We start from the raw sequence: 24,772 nt of genomic DNA on the forward strand, positions 1-24,772 counted from the left end.
CACATACAGTTCCCTCCCTTAGTAATATCTTGTATTAGTGTGGTATATTTGTTACAGTTGAGCCAATATTAATATATTAACTGAAGTCCATAATTTACATTTGTGTTCACTGTATTGTACATTCTAGGGTTTTTTGTTTTGTTTTTTTATTGCGGTATGTGGGCCTCTCACTGTTGTGGCCTCTCCCGTTGTGGAGCACAGGCTCCGGACGCGCAGGCTCAGCAGCCATGGCTCACGGGCCCAGCCGTTCCGCGGCATGTGGGATCTTCCCGGACCGGGGCACGAACCCGTGTCCCCTGCATCGGCAGGCGGACTCTCAACCACTGCGCCACCAGGGAAGCCCATGTCTCCATAGTTTTGACTTTCCCAGAGTGTCATATAGTTGGGATCATATAGTATGTAGCCTTTTCACACTAGCTCCTTTCACTGAGCAATATGCATTTAAGGTTTCTCGATGTCTTTTCATAGTTTGATCGGTCATTTCTTTTTTTGCTGAATAATATTTTGTTGTATGGATATTTGTCCTGTTGAAAGACATCTTGGTTGCTTCCAAGTTTTAGCAGTTATGTATAAAGCTGCTATAAATATTTGGTGTGCAGGGTTTTTGTGGAGGTAAGTTTTCAGCTCACTTGGGTAGACACCTAGGAATGCAGTGGCTGGATCATATGATAAGTCTGTGTTTAGCTCTGCAAGAAACTGACTGTCCTCCAAGGTGGTTAGAATGAAAATGACTGGCCATACCAAAATGGGTGCACATGTGGAGCAATAAGGGCATTGCTGGTGAAAATGTAAAATGGTACAGCCACCTCAGAAGAGAATTTGTCAGTTTCCTGCAAAACTAAACGTACTCTTATCGTGTGATCCAGCAGTTGTATTCCTTGGCGTTTACCCAAATGAGCTGAAAACTTGTGTTCACACAGAAACCTGCACACAAATGTTTACAGTTACACTTTTAAAGTACAGAAAAAACTGTAATCTTAAGGGTACGTCTTCCATTTCTGCAAACATAAAGATGTAGAAGTAGCTAGTCTCAAAAACCAAAGACTGAATACAGCCTGAAGTCCCCAAATAAATTTACATTTAGTTTCCATCTAATACTTAATCTTATGGGCTTTCAAAATCTTTGACCTCACTCTCTCTTAGTTTCTTTTATTTATTCATTGATTCATTTTTGTTTATTCCTTCAACTATGTGAACTTTATTCCTTCAACTATATTCCATCAAACTCCACTGAGTTTGATGGCTTGTTTAGACAGATTAGTGAAGAGTTTCTCCAGCTTAATATTTCCACAACACAATTATCTCCAAGATGAACTTTATAAAAGACGCTGGCTAGCCTGTCCGTGTTCTGTGGGTGGTTCTCTTTCAGATTTGTTGACCAGAAATGTCTCCGATTTGGGGTTATTCATTAAGAGTAAACAGCAGCTGTCCGACAGCCAGAGGCAGATATCTGATGCCATTGCTGCCGCAAGTATCGTGACAAATGGCACTGGGGTGGAGAGCACATCCCTGGGCGTGTTTGGAGTTGGCATCCTCCAGCTCAATGACTTCCTAGTGAATTGCCAAGGAGAACACTACACTTACGATGAAATCCTCAGCATCATCCAGGTTTGTACCCATTTGGTATGCAAGCAAATGTGCAAAGCCTCTAACTATGCTAATTATTTTCTGTAAACATTTACTCTTTCTATATTTCCTTCTAACACCTTTAAGTCTAGGGCCGAAATAGAGGGTTGGGTTTTTTTTTTTAAAATACCAAATATATGTGTTCTTATTTAACATATGATTAACATAGGTCCTAAGCCTTCTCTTACTCAGTGACTGCTGTAAGGAATCAGTACATGATCGCTTCTTGTAGTTCTAGCACATGCAGTAGAATTAGCAGTTAGGTTGTCAACCACTTTGATTGTTTAACAAATGTTTATTAGCTTGTACTATGGACCTGGCTCTGTTCCAGGACCTGGAAATATACTAGTTCCATTCTAGTGGGTGTGGCAGACAATAAGTGAATAAAAATATAAAGTAATTTCAGGTAATAATGGGTTCTGAAAAAATTGAGCAGAGTAAGGGGATGGAGTGATGCAGGAGGGCTGAGAGGAGTAACCAAAGGCCACTGTGGGGAGGTGACACTTGGGCTGAGCCCTGAATGCATAAGCCATGTGAAGGTCTGAGGAAAGAGCATTCCAGACAGGGAGTAGCAAGCAGGAGCGAGCTTGGAGTCTGTGAGGAATAACAAATGCCAGAGGGACAATAGCTGACATGATTTCAGACAGGTGGGCAGGGGCCGAATCATCCAGGTATTTTAGGCCATGGGAAGGAATTTGACTCGAGTCCATGTGAGATGGGAAGCTATTGGAGACTTTTGAGCAGGGCAGTAACATGATTTGATTTGTGTTTTTAAGAGGTCACCCTGGCCCCACTGCAATATAAACTGTGCTATGGAAGGAGGAAAGCAGAGAGACCGGGTAGGAAGCTGTCCCAGTACCCAGGCGAGAGGCGGTGATGGCTTCCGCTAGGGGGCGGCAGGAGCTAGGGGGCGGCAAGATAGTTCCTTGTGCCTGCGCCACATGCAGCAGAATTAGTCTAGGTTTTCAGCCTGCCTTGTCAGCTGATTGGGAATCAGTGCACTAGCTGGCCAGCAACTGGACTTGATCACTGGCAATGCTGAAAATGTAAGGTTAAGATCACATGATTGTGTGCTGGCTATAATATGATGGAGCGCAAGTACCGAGGATTCCATGTGATTCTTGCATTTCACCTCCCACCAACTCTATGGTAGCTGCCGCTATGATCCCCATCTTCACCTGGATAAACCGATATCGTTTGTTTTCATATAAATCAGTCTTATTCTTTTCTCCCACTCTCCTTTTTTCTCTTAAATAAATATGCTTCGTATAATAAACTCACACATAATTAATGTTTTCTTTTAGACTAAAAAACTAGACCTTACCACTGCATAACTAAATTAGTTCAAATATTTGGTTTAGATGTTTCCTGATGAAAACAGAACAGTTTTAAAAAATTATGTGGTGGTTTTTCCCTTTAGTTTCCTTTACTTAAATAACACTCTTTTTGTATCCCTTGCAGAAGTTCGAGCCTAGTGTGAGTATGTGTCATCAGGGCCTAATGTCGTTTGAAGGATTTGCAAGGTAACTTTTAAAAAATCTTTGCCCATCATTTAAGAGCATACATTTTTCAAACAGACTTACAAATGCAGAGAACAAACTAGTGGTTACCAGTGGAGAGAGGGTTTGACAGAGGGGCAAGATAGGGGAAGTGGATTAAGAGATACAAACTACAAGGTGTAAAATAAATATGATGCAAGGAAGTAATGTACAGCACAGGGAATATAGCCATTGTTTTATAATAACTTTATATAGAGTATAATATATAAAAATACTGAATCAATATGTTGTATACCTGAAACTAATATAATATTGTAAGTCAACTATAGTCCATTTTTTAAAAAAAAGAGTATATATTTTTCCCATGCAATTCTAAGAAACTTTGTTTTCTCTAGGTTTCTAATGGATAAAGATAATTTTGCCTCGAAAAATGATGAGTCGCAGGAGAACATTAAAGAATTGCAATTGCCCCTCTCCTACTATTACATTGAATCTTCACACAATACCTACCTCACAGGCCATCAACTCAAAGGAGAGTCCTCAGTAGAACTCTACAGCCAGGTACTGAGAATTTCACTTGGAATATGGTTTTCATTAAACCTTATTTATGTAACCCCCAAAGTCACAAAAGCCTGACCCAGACTCCTTTGAAGAACTTATACACTATTAATTGTGAAATGTGAGGAAGCATGATGTGTGGGAAAACCACCTATACATACAGTTGTTTTCTTTACTTCTTTTTGTTTCTTCCCCCCACCCCATCTACACTTAACCTTCATTCTAGGCAAAGTTTTAAAAGTAGTTGTTTGAGACTCATAGCTTTTAGATCCTGGTTAGTCTGACCTACCTGTACTAAAATTAGATTTTCCCATGGGAAAACTATCTAATTGCTTCACTAAATGCTAAATAAATCAATATATTGTAGTGGGAAAGCATAGCAGAAAATGCAACTGTCTGTGAAGTTATTCCCAAAATATTGTTTGTTTTGGTTTTCAATTTGTCAGAAAATTAATCTATCCCTATGGCAACCAACAAAAAACAATTTTACAGACTGCAGGCACTGTCCCTACACATTTAAATTCATGGGAATATTCTTGAAAACTCAGAAGGGTCTCTGGACTAGAAAAAGCACATCCTTTTGACCTAAACATCCAGCTCTCAATGATCCATATGTCTGTTGCTTCTGTTATATTTTCTGCAACATCCTTATCTATGCTGCCTGTTTTCTGAACTCCCACAAGGTGAGTTAATTATGGGAGGCGCTAGCTACGTCCAGGTGTGTGTGTGTGTGTGTGTGTGTGTGTGTGTGTGTGTGTTGGGGGGGTCCAACTGTAAAAATTGTACTGTTTACACAAACCCAGCAGACTTGAGCTTCCTTTATTCTGATAAATGTCTATATATTCCTCAAAGCATTGGTCAAACTTCTGTCCCAAAGCTTATCTGGTATGGAGTATGTATTTTATTTTATTTTATTATAGAAATCCATTTTTAATTTATTTATTTTACTTTTGGCTGCATTGGGTCTTCGTTGCTGTGCGTTTTGGGTTTTCTCTAGCTGTGTGGAGCGTGGGCTACTCTTCATTGCAGTGCACAGGCTTCTCATTGTGATGGCTTCTCTTTGTTGAAGAGCACGGGCTCTAGGTGCGCGGGCTCAGTAGTTGTGGCATGTGGGCTCAGCAGCTGCGGCTCACGGGCTCTAGAGTGCAGGCTCAGTAGTTGTGGCACACGGGCTTAGTTGCTCCGCAGCATGTGGGATCTTCCCGGCCCAGGGCTCGAACCTGTGTCCCCTGCATTGGCAGGCAGATTCTTAACCACTGCGCCACCAGGGAAGCCCTGGAGTGTGTATTTTAAACTCTAAAATCTCAGGGCTTTTATTATGAAATGAAGATGTGTCCTTAGAGTAGTGATTTTCAAAATAAGAGTTCTGTCAAGGGGCCTCAGCTGCTGACACAGAAGAGCAGACAGTCACTGAAGAGCAGACTGCCACTGAAGATTTGCTCTTTTATGTACTTTATATATTGGCCCTCCATTTGTACCGAGTATTCCAAGGTTAAAAGAAGTTTGAAATCCATTGTTCTAGGGGAAAAAAATGAAGTGTGTGTGTGTGTGTGTGTGTGTGTGTGCGCGTGTGTGTCTGTGTGTCTGTGTGTCTGTGTGTGTATTTATCCCAGGAAAATAAGCAGGGACCATTGTCCTAGCTTTAATTCCTACTGCATATATATATTTATATATATTTGACATCAGGGAGGTTTTTTTTTTTTTACTCCTTAACATACACCTCAAGTAGAGATTGTCACAGCCTTTGAATAAGGCACAGAAACCCCTCAAATAGACTCACAGATGTGATTAAACTTAGTATGAAGCTCCCTTTTATTTCATTTCTTACCACTCTCTGCTCTCTCTCAGCTCTCCCAGTTACCTCCCACGATTACTGTATGGGGCAGATGAGAAGTGAGAAAAAGCTCTGTTCTCACCTGAAATTTGCAGCCCTGGTTCTCCTATTCTAACCACATGTGGAAGCCTTAATGTCATGCAGACATTGATAAGGACCTTTAGTCTTTTAATACTGAAAACCCATCTCATCTGCTGCCGGTCGGTGAACATTCTTCCCAGCGAGGCTCACTACAGAGATGAGGGAGCCTCACGTCCCACCTGTCATATTACACGACAGTTTTCAGCCCAAAGCAACACACCTGTAGATACTCTAGTGCTGACAGACACTGATAGCCTTGGGATTCTTTGCCAAAGAATCAGTTCCCCCTGGGAAGATAGGTCACCTAGGAAAACCAGGTGCTGTATGCTGTGCAATGGGAAGAATCTACCAAGTATCTCATATAAAAATATTAAAATAAGGGGGATTCCACTATCCAAGTTATGTTGCAGCAAGTCTAATGGCCACTAGCCCCCAGTACTGGACTGCTGTCACATGAAAATAGTTAGGTGGATTCTTAAATCAGAGAGTTGGCCTATTCACAGATATATCCACCTTTGGTTTTGGTTGACCCTTTCAAAATATGGTCATCTTTAAGATAGTCCACAAATACAGTCTATGGAGGAAGAAGTTGCTCCAAGCAAACGTTACAGAGATGCAACCCAAGCACATATATCAGGAGCTCTGCTTCCAGCTCTAGATCCAGAGAAGCAAATAGGTATCATCTCATCTAATTCACTGGTAGTGTTTCCTGGAGTTCTTTGCTGAGGAGGCTGTGAGATAACACATCAGAGCTTAGGGGGCAAGTATATCATGATTGATTACTGATGACTGCTATGGGTGTGCAGAGGGGACTTTATGGATTATTTGTCATCTCTGCTGTAGAGGCTGTTCTAGGATTAGATAGCAAGGCAAATCCTTGATAACTCCCTGCTTCTACTCTTCTCCCATGCTATATGTTCACAGCAGAGGTATTAGGTGGTGGCAGAATGTGTGTCTAAATAGAGGAGATTTTATCCTGATTGGTTTTATATAAATGTTTGGCCAGTTCACTAAGGAATCAGTAGCCTCATTTCCTCATCAGCACCTGTGTCACCTCCACTGACATCTGCCCAGATAGAGTTATAGCCTGGCTGTCTCATTTCAGGATGCACCATGTGTAGGTCCCTTGAGGGACCAAAGTTGATGGGAAAATTGTCATATGTTTTTGCTATCAAATTTTACCTTCCAATAGTATTCAGCTCTGGTAAGCACTCTTTCTACCTTAATCTATTCTCTCCCTTCCCCACCCCGATAAATTGTGGCCTTTGGCCAACATGTAATATTTCTTTTCAATCTTAGGCCCTTCTGTTTTAGCCTGGAGAGTGAACACTGATATGTGGAAGCCTGTGCTGGGTTTAATTTGAAACTTTATCTCCATTTGCTCATCTGGGGTGGATTCATTCATTGATCCCACAGGTCCTCCTGCAAGGCTGTAGGAGTGTAGAGTTGGACTGCTGGGACGGAGATGATGGGATGCCCATCATTTATCATGGACACACCCTGACAACCAAGATCCCCTTCAAGGTAATGCTTCATAACTTTCTTTTTTTTTTTTTTTTTTTTTTTTGTGGTACACGGGCCTCTCACTGTTGTGGCCTCTCCCGTTGCGGAGCACAGGCTCCGGACACGCAGGCTCAGCGGCCATGGCTCACGGGCCCAGCCGCTCCGCGGCATGTGGGATCTTCTCAAACCGGGGCACGAACCTGTGTCCCCTGCATCAGCAGGCAGACTCTCAACCACTGCGCCACCAGGGAAGCCCTTTCATAACTTTCTTTAAATCAGATCACAAAGAGTCATTATCTTCATTCGTCATTTAAATGAATGACTCTTCCAAGTTATACCTTAGGTTGGGAGTTCTTATCCTGGGTCTTAAGGCTTCCCCAAATTGTGTGGGATGTACACATGTTCATTTTCTTAGGAGTTGATCTAGAACTCTCCTTAGATTCTCATTTGACCAAAGTTTAGTAACCATTACCTTAAATTAGTTATCATGTAATAATATTGTTGAAATTTTTACATCATAAGATGATATATAAAAGGCAGGGTCTGTTCTCTTGCTGTAGGAATTAAAGGTCATTTCTCCCGGTGTCCTGCTGACAAAGGCCAACATCATGTGTCAGGAGATGATTAAATGACATTATAAAGTAATGAGAATTGATTCCACCTAGGGAGATTGGCCACCCGGGAAGACTGGTTTCACTGTATTATTATTGCAAATTCTAAGTAGTTTATTTGTTCATTGTGAAATTACTGTCCTCATTCAGAGGGTCTTTGGCTGTAACATCATTTTTTTCTGAACCGTGGCTGGGCTGGAAGGAATTTTCTTAATTTCTGTCTTGTACGTGAAGATGGTGGCTAAAATGCATTTTCTTTTTAACTCATTTTCCTATTCAGCCCTCTTAAAACTTTTTGTACCCTATATTGAGGGAAGGAGTAGTTGATAACTGTGTTTACATACATGCATAAATATATGTGAATATGTGATACATGTCTTATTGCCCCAAGTAGATTTGATTATAAACTCCTTGAAAGCAGGAAAGTATCTTACGCCTTATCATTTTTGACGCTGTAACTAAAACAGTGTCTTTTACTTATACTCAGTATATATATATAGATATAGATATAGATATATAGATATAGATTTGTTAAATTCAGGATACTGATAGCTGTTCCTCATAGTATGTGAACAATACTCAATATGAATAGTTTAATGTACTTATAGAAAATAGCCTGTTGCTTAACTTGAAAATACATTTGAAAAGATAAAAACCACTTTGGCCAGAGTCTTCTGCATAAACAGTTTAGACGCTTTCTGTGGCTGTAAATGCCTTGCCTTTTGACACCTTGGGCAGATATCTGAACTCTCATGAGCTGTTTTGGCTCACAGGAAGTGGTTGAAGCCATCGATCGCAGTGCCTTTATCAACTCTGACCTCCCCATCATCATATCTATTGAGAACCACTGTTCGTTGCCTCAGCAACGAAAAATGGCAGAAATTTTCAAGGTAAGGTATCAGCTAAATGACGGGATGGTATCTTGGCCTTTGTCTTGTGACTGTTGTTGAGCTTAATTTGGGGCCACTGTGGACCACACCACAGCTGGACCTCAGCTGTGAAGCACGTACAGTTAAGGTCCCTCAGACCTGAGAAACAGGGATGCCCTGGGAGTTTGGGCTCTCTCTTGAGTGGTCCATCTTTTCAGCTGGAGTGATAGAAGCACTGTTCTGTGGTCTCCTGAGCATTTCCAGAAAACCTTCGGAGATAACAAGAGACCAACTTTCCAACACTTTTGGTACCACAAATCAGGGATGCCAGGATGTCACCTGTCAGTTGTATGTGGAAAAGCTGAAAATATCTCAGGGCAAATAAGTCAAATCTTCTTGTGGCCCAACTTCATAGATAGAGATCCAAGGTGGCGAAGAGGTTAGACTGGCCAGAATAGTGCTGTTAACACTCGGCTCTTCCTTATACAAGGGAAATATAATGCAGACAGATTTAAGGGCAAATACGCCATTATACTTCCTCCTTCCTCCACTGGTAGAGGCGTTTATGGGAACATGGCTCTCAGTGGGAGGGAGGGGCATGGCTAGAGGGAAATGTCCCCAAATACTAACGTCAACAAAACTAATTAGCCTTTCATGTTGCCTTTTCTTTGCCATCATTTAGAATAATGGTCTCTAAACTTTTTTGATTGCATACCCCATCAGTAAAATATACCGTGTATTCCTGTTGTGTGTGTATTGACTTATTCATAAATTATATACATATCCTACTTATTAACATATTTTATACATTAATTAAAACATGCAAAAATAGAACATAAAAGAGAGTAACATAGAAAGGATAAAGTAAAGAATAACTTTTAAATACTATTATTTATTAATGATACAAAAACCCTTTTGCTATTATAAAAAAAATTTTAAATAAACTTATTTATTTATTATCTAAATTTTTAGTGGGAGTAATATGATTAAATACACTTCATTATTTTGGAAATTTTTGTGATCACTGACTTGAATGTCTGGTTTTAAGTTTAGTTTATTATTTCAATATTTGGCTTTAACAGCTATAGTAGCTGATAAAAATGCCTTATAAAGATACCTGTATCCAGATGGAAAAGGGGTGTCATTAACTGCACTTGCTAAATCATGGTACTCATTTCTCAATTCCATTAATGAGGCAAAGGTTCTTATTGGAATTTGGCTAGACAATTTATATGTTTCCTGGTATCAATCAGCTTTTCTTATAAACTAATTGAAAAGGTGTTGCCTTTTTTTTTTGCGGTACGCGGGCTTCTCACTGTTGTGGCCTCTCCCGTTGCGGAGCACAGGCTCCGGACGCACAGGCTTAGCGGCCATGGCTCACGGGCCCAGCCGCTCTGCGGCATGTGGGATCTTCCCAGACCGGGGCACGAACCCATGTCCCCTGCATCGGCAGGCGGACTCTCAACCACTGCGCCACCAGGGAAGTCCGAGGTGTTGCCTTTTATATTTTTAACATATGAGTTCAGACTCCAGTAAATCCTTCATTTAGAGGATTTTTTAACCATTAGAAAATCTGCTTCCAGGTAGCCTGAGTGTGCATACATAAGAGTTTTTATGTTAACACACATTGTTTCCTACAACAAAATCACATCACAATAGAAATATTTTTAGACAGCTGTCTTTACTCTTTCCAGAACACAGATTTTATCTAAAGAGCAAATACGTTCAGGCTTCCCTGGTGGCACAGTGGTTAAGAATCTGCCTGCCAATGCAGGGGACACGGGTTCGAGCCCTGGTCTGGGAAGATCCCACATGCTGCAGAGCAACTAAGCACTAAGCCCATGCGCCGCAACTACTGAGACTGTGCTCTAGAGCCCGCGAGCCACAACTGCTGAGCCCGCGTCCCACAACTACTGAAGCCCGTGCGCCTAGAGCCCGTGCTCCGCAACGAGAGAAGCCACCGCAATGAGAAGCCCGCGAACCGCATCGAAGAGTAGCCCCCGCTTGCCGCGACTAGAGAAAGCCCACGCGCAGCAACGAAGACCCAATGCAGCCAAAAATAAATAAATAAAATAAATAAATTTATTTTTTTTAAAAACCAATTACTTTCTCACTCAGTGTTAAAACGTTACCCTTATCATATAGGAACAGATTAACAGTGATTTTATCATCATCATCATCATCGTCTGGTAACAAAGTACAGCTACCCACTATAAACACAGAAAAAGTCCGAAATTTTAGGATACGTTTTTTTTTAAAGAAAATTGTATAACTTAGAATACTCCTTTAATTTACTGCTTTCTCCTTATATAAAATGTGAGCTTCTATATGTTGTAAAAGATTTTCATAATCACTTTTCATCTCATTACAAAATATTTCAAAGAGAAGTCTTTTTGTGAAATTAACCACATGCCGTCACCAAAGCACCCAAACTGTCATCATCTCAATAAACTGTTAGCAAACAAAGATGTGAGGGACTCACCTTTGCTCCCTCTGCGTCAAGAGATTCCCTCCTCGTCCCTCAGGGACCTTCATGAACAGTGCCTGACATACAGACTGAGGGTGCCATTTTCAGTCTGTACGTTAAGCACTAATAAGCTTCCATTTTGTTCTTTTTTTCATTAAAAAATAACCAGAAATGGAAACTGACATGTTTTCTACCCTCACCCCAAATGGGTCATCCTGTGCCTTCCCCCATCACCCAGCTCCTTGGGGGATACGCATTTCCCTTTGAAGACCAGTGCTCAGAAAAGCTTTATGAGAATGCTGTCTGTGGTTCCTTATACTCAGTGGTGACAAATTCTCCCTATTATTTTTCATTTTTGTCCCCACTTCCTACCTACTTCAAGGTTTGTATCCTTGTGACTTCTTACCCATGTCTGGAACAGACCATATTCTACAAATCACAGCCTCTAACTGAATATCTTTTTCTTCTTTAGTACATCAGACCCCAGAGTATTTTTCTAAATAGTTAGAGCTGGGCCCCCCTGGAGAGGGGCCTAGACCCCTCCTCCTGGCCTTCTAACCACTTCCCTTCTTTCCAGTAAGAAACTATTCAGGGCTGGGGGGCGGGGGACACACAGATACAACATCTTTCCTAGTTTCTCTTCCTAGGATTTTTAGAACAATTCAACTGGGCTGAAATATCTAGCTGATGATTCAGGTATAGATAAAGGGCATTGATTACTTGTTTTCCTTTATTGTTTTTAGACTGTGTTTGGAGAAAAACTGGTGGCTAAATTCTTATTTGAGAGTGATTTCTCAGATGATCCAATGCTTCCCTCACCTGACCAACTCAGGAGGAAAGTACTTCTCAAAAATAAGAAGTTAAAAGCCCATCAGACACCGGTGGATATATTAAAGCAAAAGGTACTGTCCTATTAAAGAAGTTATGAGTATGCTGTGTGCCCAGAACAAAGAAATTCATGTCATTCTAACCTTTCAGATGACTGATGGGTAACCAGTTTTTGAAGATTCAGTTTCCCTGAATGATACATTTGATTTTTGGCTTTCCACTGAATAGACTGATAAATACTCTTCCCACTTACATAAACTTTTGTTTTGAAAAATTGATGTAGAATGTACCTCATTATTTAATTTATTCTGAGCAGGATAATAAGTGACTCTTGTCTCTGGGCCTGGGCTTCACTGCTGTCAATCCCGCAGTGGTCGCTATAGTCCGCCTTAAGAAGAGTCCCCTGTCGGGAGAGCACTTGGACATGGGGTTATGACTCCTGAGGTCAGTAGTAGAACCCCAATAGCAGCAGCCCCGTGCTCCCAGCATGGAAGTTGGCACAGTGTATCACTGTGGCATATGGACCCCAAGGCACTTCTATACCTGCCTCACCCATGGAGATCTAGTCCCCGAGCACCACAGACTTGCCTATATAGGAGGGCCCTCAGCCCAAGGATCTGTGAAAAAGTTCAGGTCCAGGACCACTGAGTCCATATGCCAGGTTGAACTTACTCATCCCACAGACTGACAGCTGCCAAAACTATTTGTCCTATTTAGGAGAGCACTGTTGGCCCTGAAACACCACTTTTGAAAATTACAGCAACCAAGAGTTGCTGCATGAACCTCAGCCCCCCGCAGGACTAGAATGGTGCAGCCCCGGCAGCGTGGACAGTGCAAAGTAAAACTAGGTCACGGCCTAGAGCTTTTAATTTCTCTCTGAGCATCACCTCCAAGCCTCCAGGCCCTACTCCAGCTCTGCTTTAAGTGGTTCCCAGAGAACAGATGGATTCTATGAGCCCAACAGATTTGGAATCTTTGTCCTAAGTCATTGATTAAAAAATGTCAAGTCGAGCTGTACAGCAGAAACCAACACAACATTTTAAATCAACTATACTCCAATAAAATGTTTTTTTTTAATTTCAAGTCAGATTGAGTCGAAAGTCTAGTTTGACCTAGTTGAGTAGTCTGTTTGGAACAATCGTCTAATCTTCACTTCCATTAAGAATGTTTGGATATTCTTCCATCTGTGGATATGCTTAGATTTGTGAATCTTAAGACGTGATTTCCAGAAGTCAATGCTCAGGGTCTGACAGCACAAGGACCGTGAAACCATCACCTCTCTTAATTTGAACTTTATACCTCAGTTAACACAACCTAGAACTGTTCTCGCTATTTAAATTCTTTAACACCTACCAGGCTCATGTTGAGTTTGTGGAGAGCAAAGAGTTCAGTTATTTTCACAGGACTAAACTTATGCCTAGTCTCCCCATTTTTCCAGGTTTACAATTAATTTTAAACTTTTGTGTAGCAGGAGTCTCACATTTATCTCTGTTAAACTTGCTCTTCTTGGTTTTGGTTTGTTATTATAGCATACAAGGTTCTTTGTGGATTTTGACATCTGTCATCCAATTATTTATTAGCAGTTTTCCAAATTGTGCCTTCACCCAAGTTGCCCTTGAGCCGGACGGCCAAGTGGAGAGCCCTGTGGCCCTTCTTGCAGGACCTCCCTCAAGTTTAGGTGATTATCACTCTTGTCTGGTGCTCTCTTCTCTGAAGCCCAGACTTCTGCAGAATCTGCTTCAACCTCTTTCTTTATAGAATGGAAATTGAGACCTAGGCATTTATGGGACTTTCTCCAAGCCACCCAGTTCATAGTGGCAGAGCCAGGATTCTGATTCGGGTCTTCAGGGAACACCTTGTCAAAGACAACACAGAAGTAGGATACGTTGATAACAATCACTGGGGCATTTTCAAAGACACAGATTCTTAGGTCCCAAATCTGCCCAACTACATCAGGATTTCCATAAGGAAGACTTGGTAATCTGTTTATTTAAAAATAATTCTTATCCCCCTGAAAGTTGGAAAATACTGCTTATCTGTTATTTCCCACAAAGTGAGTTACCTTACCAGCAAAGTCCAAAGAGGTTACTGTGTGGGAGATTTGTTCTTAGTAAACCTATGCTTCTTCTTGCTAATCGCCTCTTTATTTCCTGTGTTCTCACAACCAAATAATCCATTCTGAGATTCTGTCAGGTATTACTTTGACACTTTCTACCATACAACCTCCACAACTTGCCTCTTCCTCCTTTTGGAAAAATGGGACAATATAATCCCATTTTCAGTTTTTTAAAATCGCTTCCAGAGCCCCGTGATTTCCCAAGGACTACTGACAGTCATATCTGCAAGACCTTTTAATTGCCTGGCAGGTTGTGGGTCTGGACCAGGTGATCTGAGTTCACACGGGGTTGGGTGAATGCATGCCAGGAGCTCCAGTGTGCTCAGACCAACCCTCCAACTTAGAAGGTCTGGGTCCTTTCTGTACAAGGAGCTCCCCATCAGCAAGGAGGCACTGACTCCGAGCAGGAGTTCTGAAGCCCTCCATCTGCCTCAAGCTCGTGCTAAGGCTCTTGCCGAGGATCCTTAACTACACCCCGCCAGATCACCAGTATTCTGCCCTTGGTCTCCTGAACTCCAACCTGCTAGACTCAGACAGTTCACGCTCAGTGACAGGTGCTGTGCTAGGGGCTGGGGGAACAGAGCACATGAGACATAGCTCCTGCCTGGACCCATGTGAGCCATTTCTTCACCTGACACCCCACTCTAACCCCCGGACCTATATCTGAATTGCTTTTATCAAGGGCAGGGGTCCTGTTCTTCTGCCTCAAAATAAGTAGGATATGGCAAAGAATAAGGAAGTCAGCTCTTGGCTGGCACTGGGCCACCTGTCCCATACTTCCTGCACTGGGGGAAGTACCTGAGCGTCGAAGGGACCTTGACACTCCACCTTCTGACATTTGCTGGTAGTGGGACTTTGAACGGCAGCACCCCCATTATTGGTTCTCAAAACCTTCTGTCGGGGGCCCACCAGGCTCTTGACATCATCATTCTCGGTTTACTGCAGGAAGGCCCTTTGCTTATCCAGGACAGATAGACTTGCTTTTGTAGCTCACTTGTGCCTAGAGCAGATTTCCCAAAGCTTGGAAGAACGCGACTCCTGTGAGACACTCTGAAAAAAGAAAAGAAAATTTTCCTGGTTAAATAAGTGTGGGAAATGCTGCCCTGGAGATCTTTGAAGGACCGTGATGCCCTTTAGCATATTTAATGAAGGCTCTAGGAAACTCAGTTTCTGTAAGATGCTGTTTTTAAACTTCCATTGTGTTTTGTGGTTACCGTAATTCTCATTTTTTTACATAACAGCTATTAAAACGCATGGAGCTAGTGTTCCATAAAAACGTTGAGCCTAGACAATGCCCAGTTATCTGGAGTAGACTGCATGTAAAAGATTTATCTTGATATCAACATAGCCTACATTGTATCTTCCTTATGTATATATTTTTATTATAAAGGTAATATAACCACATTTCAGAAAGCTTAAAGAAGAATTATTTTAAAACACACATAATTCCAAAGCCAAACACAACTTGTATCACAAGGATTCTTAACCTTAGTAATATCCACAGACAGAATTCAGGGGGTCCATGAAATTAGATGAAAAAAATGAAATTTTTTTTTGGCTGCGCCATGCGGCTTACAGGATCTTAGTTCCCCGACCAGGGATTGAACCCGTGCTCCCTGCAGTGGAAGCACAGAGTCCTAACCACTGGACCAATAGGGAATTCCTGAAAAAAAATTACATCTTCATTTTCACTAACCTCTAGCTGAAAGTTAGCCTTTCCTCTGATTATAAATGTAGGGAACAAAACACAGTAAAGTTGGCAGCATCTATGTCTGTCACCAGTAGAAATCACAGATGTTTCATATTATATCACAGTTGTTGCTAATATCTCCAAGAATTATTTATGCTCATCACTATTTCAGAAACGTTACTTGACCTACCATTATATATTTTTACTATGTTAATAAATAAACATATATTCCCATAGCACAAATTTTTTTAAGATTTAATAACTGTATCAACATTCTTTTTTTCCTTTGTAATCTTATGTATTTTGTTCTATGCATTTAAAATATCATTCTGAGAAGGGACCTTACCTCACCAGACTGCCTAAGGGGCCTGTGCCATAAAAACAGGTCAAGAATCCCTACCGTATTAACATTTAATAGCTAGCCTTTTATGCACATCATTTTATATAATTATAATCATTATATGTAGACAGAAAGATAGTTATTGAACAAAGGATGTAGAATTATATATATATGCATAGATACATGTATACATGTATATGCTTACATGTCTAAATATTATTTATATCTATACACACACACAAAATTCTGTATCCTTTGTTCAATAAATACATATCACAATTATTTGTCAAGTCTTAGTCTCTCAAGCAGATACACCATAGTTTACTGACGTCATTCCTCTATTGTTGGACTTTTAGGTTGCTTCCTGTTTTTAATTCACGCAAGTAACTTTGCCTATATTTTGGACTATTTCCTTATGCTAGGCTCCCAGATTTATATTTATTCTTGTGTCCTGTGATATTCCTTCACAGTAATTCTAGTCAAATGTAGAAGCACATGACCTCCCCGATAGCACACATCAATTTTCCAGAAATCTCTAGGCCTATTTTGTTAACCTGACTGACGGTTCAAATAAAGATCTGTTGAAAAAACTTCATTTAAATCAACTATTCTTTTAGTCTCATCCATAGGGATTCTAACATTTTTCTCAAGGTCAAAGGCCTTTAGATAGTATTTTAAGAAGGGGGAAAAAAATGGTTTCTTAGCAGAGATTTACTTTTCCAAAATGGATGGGCTGATTTGCTTCTTCATCATTTGGGATTGATGGTGGTTCTCTGAAGCACCCAGGTTTTTCCTGGTGGGGTTGTCCTAGGAAACCTGGATGGCTGGGCACCACACACGGATTCCTTGTGATTGTTTCCTAAAAGCTCCTGGCTTCTTCCTGTAGGGATGTTAACATTCACTTAAGTATTGACGTTGTGCTTTAAGTGACTGTAGAGTTTTGGGGCTTTTCTCAAATAATCAAAATTAGGTTAAGCCACTTTTTATGACTGTGGTAAGCCTTAGGTGGTCATTTGGTAAGCTATAAATGAAAGTTTAGTAGCTGGGCATCTGCAGTCTTTAATTGTTGATATGTTACAGGCTCATCAGCTAGCATCCATGCAAGCTCAGGCTTATAATGGTGGCAGTGCCAACCCTCCACCTGCTAATAACGAAGAAGAGGAAGATGAAGAGGACGAATATGATTATGACTATGAATCCCTCTCTGACGGTAAGAAAGCCAACCCTATGCTATACGCAGGGAAGTGCCTGGAAGATTTTTCTACTGGGTTTTTTGGGTGTCTTTTTTTTCTTAGCAATAGACTTAGCAATAAGTCTATTGCTCCATAGACCCACAATACCGATTGTTGTAATATTATCTAAGAGTTTCTGGAACCCTGCTGCTTAGTAAGAAGGACCAAGCAAGGAAAGGGATTCTGTCAGCCACTACGGACACCACTCAAGGAAAGAATAGGAGGGTGTGGGAAGCAATCCAGGGGTTGTTCCTAAATTAGTTTCTAGAGGAAGAGGTGGAATTACTGCAAAGAGACCCCGTTCCCACCCTTTCAGCATCTGGTGTAGCGGATGCTCTTGGCAGGAATTGTAGACGAGGGCTGACTCTTTTCTCTCCCCTGCACCACCTGCAGGGAGCAGCATCGCGTTCCTGTGCTCTCTGCTGCTCCCCTTCACTCCCCGCCCCCCTTCCCTTTTTCTCACATTACTAAGCCAACCAGACATTTCCTTCTGACCCCACCAAAAAGATATGGGTGATGGCTAATGGTGCAATACAAAAAAAGTCACATGAATGATGTTACTTACCTATTAAACGTGAAGGATTCTTCTTAGGAGATAATTAGGTTTCAGTTGTGTTTCATTTGCACTAAATTAGTGTCATTTGCTAGAGATTGCAAAATGTTTTCTCAGGTACCACTGCTGATGGTAGACTGTTTAATTTTGGCAACTTCTGAAAGACAAATATTCAGTAATGAAAAGAGACCAAAGTTCCTGTTTATTTAAACGTTATAAATGTAGACTATATTACTTCTCTGTAGGATGTTGTCTTGTTAATATGCAGATATGCCCAGACCAGCAACCGTTTACCACTTGCATTAAGAGAATCAAGCTACACTCCTTCAAATATCTGCTTCTCACGCAGCACGATTGTCTCCTGGTCGTGTTTGGTTTTGTGAACCTCCATCATAGCCAGCAGCTACAGTCCAACCTCCTTCTGCCCCCAAATACAATACTAGTCTCTGTCCATGTAATATTTGTCCTTAGTAATTGTTGATTGCTTCATATAATCAACTAAAAGCCAATGTACCCGACCTGAAGTCCCATCAGATAACACGAGGGCATATTCTCTAATGGGGAGGACAAAAGTGGGAGAAAATGGGAAAGAGTCAAGGTCATTTCTTGTATCCTATTCCTCAGAAGTCGTGGGAGTATGAATCTTTTTATATTGACTTATTCCTCCCCGTGGATCTCTACCACAGTCATGGTAATGTTGTTTCATAGAACAAATTTATTTGATAAGAAATGAAAACCACATTTAAGAAATCAACCAAATCCAGATGTTATCTGCCCCTGTGAGAAGTTAGTGCTCTGGAAGATAAATTCACTCTCTATCATAAAATACTTCTGTGTTTTTTTCTGTACTTTTGAAAACAGGAAAGAAAAGACTTTTCTTAGTTATTAGTAATAGTAGTATAGGAAGTTTTGATATGCAGATAACAAAATGCATAGGGAAGGTGGGGGAAGGAGCTTTCTGATTTATTTTCAGTTAGGAGGGTAAAATTTAAACCCTACCCCACTGAATCTCTAGGACAGTTGCACGCTTTTTAAAAACCCACATGTGCTGGGGTGGGGTATACATGGAAAGCACCCTCAGGTTCTGCTCCAATAGACTGTGAGACCTTGGGTCAACGTCTTTTCACCACTCTAGACTTTAGGCCCCTCAGAGGCATAATGGGAAGATTTTGTTACAGGTTGTCAGATGTTCTCCCTTCTAGCACTAACATCTATGATCTAGGACAGTTAATTCCAATACCACCACATGATAATTTCCCATTTCATGAAAAGAGTCCTTTGACTGGCGGATTCCCAAATAGGCCTTGTAGTTGATTATGCCGGGACTTATTTAAGCTTACCCTATTAAGGCTTCCTGATGCTACTGTTAAATGCCAGACAGTCTTGCACTTTCGGTCATGGTTTGTGGTGCCGAGCTCATCCCTGCCTCCTTCCCTCAACCTTACTTTCTCTGGCTGAGATGAGAAGAAAACAGAAACCTGCTTGCTAAGGGTAGGACCATTCCCAGCTTCTTAGCAGGACCCCAAACGTTTCTAAGCTTCTTGTAATGATGGATCCCTTTGAGGATGAGATGGAAGCTATGACCAGTCCCCTCAGAGAAATAAACATGGTCTCAAATTTCTACATAAAATTGCAAGAGTTTTCACAGGCCTTCTGAGCCCCTCGCAGGTACCTCAGGCTAGAAACCCGTCTCTAAAGTCTGGGTGGCCCAGTTTATCTCTGTGACAGCTCTAGTCCTCAGTTTTCACATATATAAAATGAGCAAATTCGTCTAAAACCTCTTTTGGCTATAAAAATGTGATAGTTCTGGGCTTCCCTGCTGGCGCAGTGGTTAAGAATCCACCTGCCAATGCAGGGGACATGAGTTCGAGCCCTGGTCCGGGAAGACCCCACAGGCCGCAGAGCAACTTAAGCCTGTGCTCCACAACTACTGAGCCTGCGCTCTAGAGCCCGCGAGCCACAACTACTGAAGCCTGCATGCCACAACTACTGAAACCTGCACGCCTAGAGCCCGTGCTCTGCAACAAGAGAAGCCACCGCAATGAGAAGCCTGTGCACCACAACGAGGAGTAGCCCCTGCTCGCCACAACCAGAGAAAGCCCACACACAGCAAAGAAGACCCAACACAGCCAAAAATAAATAAAATAAAATACATTAATTTAAAAAAAGAACGCTTTAAAAGAAAAAATGTGATAGTTCCTAGGCACAAAATTACTTCCAGAAAATCTAAAGGAAGTTGCAAATGAGGCTCAAGTATTTCAAGAACTGCTTCTCTGCCTTTTGGCCACTAAGTTCTTGATGAATATTTATTCAATTAAATTTTATTAAATAAACATCAGTTAATTTTTTCCCAACCTTGCTGTTTATCTTGACTAGCTTTGAACATGCACTAGAGTAGAGATTTGAATTTCCAACTTCATATAGACATTCTATGACTTCGTATATATGAAGTCTAATGACTGCATGATTCTAACAAATTAATCAATTTATATCCATTTGACATAAAGTATTTTGGGGAGTATTAGGACAATCAGTAGCTGAAAATACGCAATGTGAATGTGGCAGCGTGATTAACATTAACAATGTTTGCACTTCTTTTATTGCTAGCCTTTGCATCCCTTAATAGTCAAAATATTACATCGATGGAAGATTTCTTATTTCATTTACCTTGTAATCTAAGCTGTTGTTATTCATGCTTTGCTTCATACCTTAGTTTAATTTATCTGGCTTTTTGCCTTTATTTTCCTTACTTTTATCCCCTTTCTGATTCTGTTTTTCTGTAGCAGATGTCCTTACTGCTTCTCCTGTTCCTAACAGTCAGGAAGGTAAAGCCACTTGAACCTGACCTTGTAACTGCATGAATGTCGGCATTCTGTTTCCATTTGCTTAGGCCTGATTAGCATGAAGTTGTGACCCTCATAAGAATAAAAATGTAATTAAATGATTGATCTCGTTTATTTCTTGGCAGCCTGCATGGCCCTGATTTGGTATAAGGATATTTTGGTCTAAGCATTTGTGATCTGATGAGATAGTAAAATCATGGGTGAGAAATGAGCTTTCTTGTTTTTCGTTTTTCCTTTTAAAAGAACATAATCATGTTATATCTCTAACACCTTTAAAATCACTTTGAATAGTAATACCAAAACAAGAGCAAAGTATAAGATTATCTGTCATACTTTGGAAATTTTTAGATATATTTTAATTCCTATCCTTAAGATTTTCCCTTAATAAATTGATAGACAGTTATGAAAAAATTACTTTCCAATTAAGCATAATTGTGAAAACTACATTGCAAATAAGTGTCTTTTTCCCTCCGGTTTTGACATTTCTAGAGGTAAAAAAAGCTAATAGCTTCATTTTAAAGTGAGAGTGATTAAATCATGCCTGCACCATCTAGAAGTGCTTCAACCACTAAATCCTTCCCAGACTTGTGTGCTGAGAGCTTCTTGACAGGGTATCTTCCATAATGTTTGCACAGTTCCAACCATCTGTATGAAAATGAGCTTTCTCATTTAGATTACGTCTATATGGTACCAAAACTACCGGTAAATTAGTCTATTCAATCAAAAATAAATGTATCATTTAACAAATTTTTAAAATTATACTTCAAGCCATCATTTTGGTAACATGTAGCCAGTGCCTCAGTCTTACATTACAGATAAGCACAAGTACCTGGATATCCTTGCAATGATGTAGCCATAGCCCTTAAGTGAAGCATTCAGTTCTTGTTTGCTGAAGCCTGCCAACTCATTTTCAGACAACATTCTAGAAGACAGACCTGAAAATAAATCATGTAATGACAAACTTCAGTTTGAGTATAATGAAGAAATCCCCAAGAGGATAAAGAAAGCAGATAACTCTGCTTGCAACAAAGGAAAGGTGGGTGAATGGTTTCTGTTAAATTACACTTGGACCGTCAGTTTCAGATAGGATTTCACTCCCTCCCTATCCTTTCCCTTCACCTCTCCGCTCACTTTCCCTTAGACACCAAAGTCCATATGGTGATGATATGGGACCCCCATCTGCAATTTATAGAAGGTTAGTCATCGATTCGTCCAGCCAATACCTACTGAAGATGTAGTGTGTGGCAGGCACTGAGATAGCGCAGGAGGTGATTTGGCCATGGAGACAAACATGTAAACAGTGCTTGTAGATAAGTACAAAGAACAGTGATTACACAGTGTAATCAGAGCATGATGATGTTGAGAAGCAGACAGAAACAGGGCATTCAGACCAGGAGGCTGGTACATTCAAGGAATTGCTAGAAGTTTTAAAGATGTTTGGGATGACCAGGAAGATAAACAGGGCTGATTGGGAAGTGTTAACAGAGGAAGGACAACAAGAATAGAAAGAAAAATGAGATACCCGGACCCAACCCTCAAGTGCCTCACAGTGTATAGACTCTGAGCAAATCTATAGACATAGTTACAGTGACATTGTTGGACAACAAAATAATAAAATACGCCAAAAATTTGAGCCACAGAAGACACATACTCCACTATCTGTTCGTTCAACAACTATGCGTTGAATGTTCCACATTTAAGACGCTGGACTGTGCTCTGAGGGAAGATGAAGAATGAGTTAGACTCAGCCCTTGCTTTCAGAAAGCTTTTCTCTAGGGAAGGTGTTAGGACATGTATATGGATAAGATAGAGCAAGTGAAACACAGTGATGACATGAGAAAGGAACAAAGAGCTTTAGGGATTCCAAGGTGAGTGGCATATACCTTCCCTGTAAACCAGTATCATTTTTCCCTTGTTAGGTTTATGACATGGAACTGGGAGAAGAATTTTATCTTCCTCAGAATAAAAAGGAAAGCAGACAGATTGCACCAGAGCTTTCTGACCTTGTCATCTATTGCCAAGCAGTAAAGTTTCCAGGTAAGAATAGACAGTATCAAATGAACTTATTTACAAACAGAAACAGACTCACTGACTTAGAGAATGAACTGGTGGTTGCCGGGAGTCAGGTGGGGGGAATAGTTAGGGAGTTTGGGATTTACATCTACACACTGTATTTAAAATGGATAACCAGCAGGGACCTAATGTATAGCATAGGGAACTCTGCTCAATATTATGTAACAACTTAAATGGAAAAATAATTTGGAAAAGAATAGATACATGTGTATGTATAACTGAATCACTTTGCTGTACACATGAAACTAACACAATGTTGTTAATCAAGTACTCCAATATAAAATAAAAGTTAAAAAAAAAAAGAATAGACAGTATATAACTGATCCACTCTGTTATAAAGCAGAAACTAACACACCATTGTAAAGCAATCATATCCCAATAAAGATGTTAAAAAAAAAAAGAATAGACAGTATCATTTATACCATTTAAAGATACCAAAAGATTAAAATATGCTATTTATTTAATTGGGCATCATGAATGCTCTCCAAATAACTAAATTGTGTTGCTGAAATCATTGTTACAGTATCTAATAAATATTTATTATTATTATTTGCTTTGATGCTGATGAGGAGAATACCATAAAATGTTCATTTTTCAGATATCATGTCTCTCCATTATAGTTAATAATAATAATATTCATAACATCTAATAGCTAAAATTTATTAAGCACTTAATACCAGGATTTATGCTACGTATTTTATGTACATCATCTTAAATGACTCCATAATAATTCTATGAGTAGGTGGATTTATCTCCATTTCTAAATAACAGTCTGAGAGAGATGAAATAATTGGCCCAAGGTTTCAGAGCATATCAGTTAAGACTCTTTTGTTTGAAAGTGGCAGAAGTTACTTAAGCAAAGAAGAAATTTATTGGCTTATGTGTTGAAAAGTGAAGGGATATATGAGTTTCAGGTACAGCTTGGTCCAGGGCTTTCTGTCTCCATATTTCTCACTCTGCTGCTACTATGTTGGCTCTTTTCCCTTTGCGGTTGCAAGGCAGCTGCAGCAGGCTAACACTGCATACTTCTAGATTCAGCTTCAGTATGAGTCTCTTCCAGAACTTTCAGCAGCAGTTTCATGGTTTTCACTGGATCCTTTGCCCATCCCTGAACCAGTCACTGTGGCCAAGGACATGCAGTGCTCTGGCTGTCTAGGGCTTAGTCACGTGCCCCATCCCTGAGCTGGGTAGTGAGTCTCCACCCAAACTGCAAAGATCAAGGACAAAGTTTCAGTGGAGAGGTTTCCCCAGTTGGCCATTTTTAGAAGTACAAGTGAACTTAAGCTGATGAACCACTGCCCCCAAAAAAATATACACTTCAGTTAATAAGTGGTAGAACTATGATTCTGAAGCCTGTCTATCTCCAAAGTCCTGCCTTTAACCCTAGCACTACCCTGCCTCTCTTGTTAGGGTGTGCTGTCAATGAGCTCATCCAGATGGGGCAGCAGGAGGTGGAGGGCAAACAGGAAAGTCCATAAATATATAGAAGTCAGAAAAATTCATCTCCTTCTATTAAGAAGGATTCCCTTGTACAAGATTTCTGAGGACAGGAGAGCAGCTGGAATTGGGGGATCCATCTAAATGTTAGTAAGCAGCATATATGAACTTGGTCTAGAGAGGGAAGTTAAAATACCAACCCTCATTTTTTTTTTTTTTTTTTTTTCGGTACACGGGCCTCTCACTGTTGTGGCCTCTCCCGTTATGGAGCGCAGGCTCCGGACGCACAGGCTCAGCGGCCATGGCCCACGGGCCCAGCCGCTCCGCGGCACACGGGATCCTCCCGGACCGGGGCACGAACCCGTGTCCCCTGCATCGGCAGGCGGACTCTCAACCACTGTGCCACCAGGGAAGCCCCCAACCCTCATTTTTTTTAAGATGGTCTAGACGCGGATCCTGGCTTCCAGAGGCTTCTCTTAAGCCCTAGTTCTCACACTCTGCCCTGCAAATGGGACAGAGGTCCTGGACTATTGGAAAACTAGGTAACGAGTGGTCTGTTCACACACCAGAAGGGGAAAAAAAATCGTAGATGAAGCTTTCTCAATTTTAAGT

At 40.8% G+C, this 24,772-nt stretch overlaps 1 protein-coding gene across 1 annotated transcript in view; it reads left to right on the forward strand.

Annotated features, from left to right (window-relative positions):
• PLCE1 (phospholipase C epsilon 1) overlaps positions 1-24,772 on the forward strand; it is a 276,882-nt gene that overhangs the window by 222,873 nt on the left and 29,237 nt on the right. The window contains exons 13-21 of the mRNA XM_060126819.1: positions 1,370-1,608; positions 3,088-3,149; positions 3,521-3,686; positions 7,015-7,122; positions 8,486-8,602; positions 11,792-11,950; positions 17,103-17,232; positions 21,565-21,686; positions 22,570-22,687. Of these exons, the coding sequence (XP_059982802.1) occupies positions 1,370-1,608; positions 3,088-3,149; positions 3,521-3,686; positions 7,015-7,122; positions 8,486-8,602; positions 11,792-11,950; positions 17,103-17,232; positions 21,565-21,686; positions 22,570-22,687 (1,221 nt within the window). The remainder of the gene's footprint in view (positions 1-1,369; positions 1,609-3,087; positions 3,150-3,520; positions 3,687-7,014; positions 7,123-8,485; positions 8,603-11,791; positions 11,951-17,102; positions 17,233-21,564; positions 21,687-22,569; positions 22,688-24,772) is intronic.

This window comes from Lagenorhynchus albirostris, chromosome 16 (genome assembly GCF_949774975.1).
Source record: "Lagenorhynchus albirostris chromosome 16, mLagAlb1.1, whole genome shotgun sequence".
Lineage (NCBI taxonomy): Eukaryota > Metazoa > Chordata > Mammalia > Artiodactyla > Delphinidae > Lagenorhynchus > Lagenorhynchus albirostris.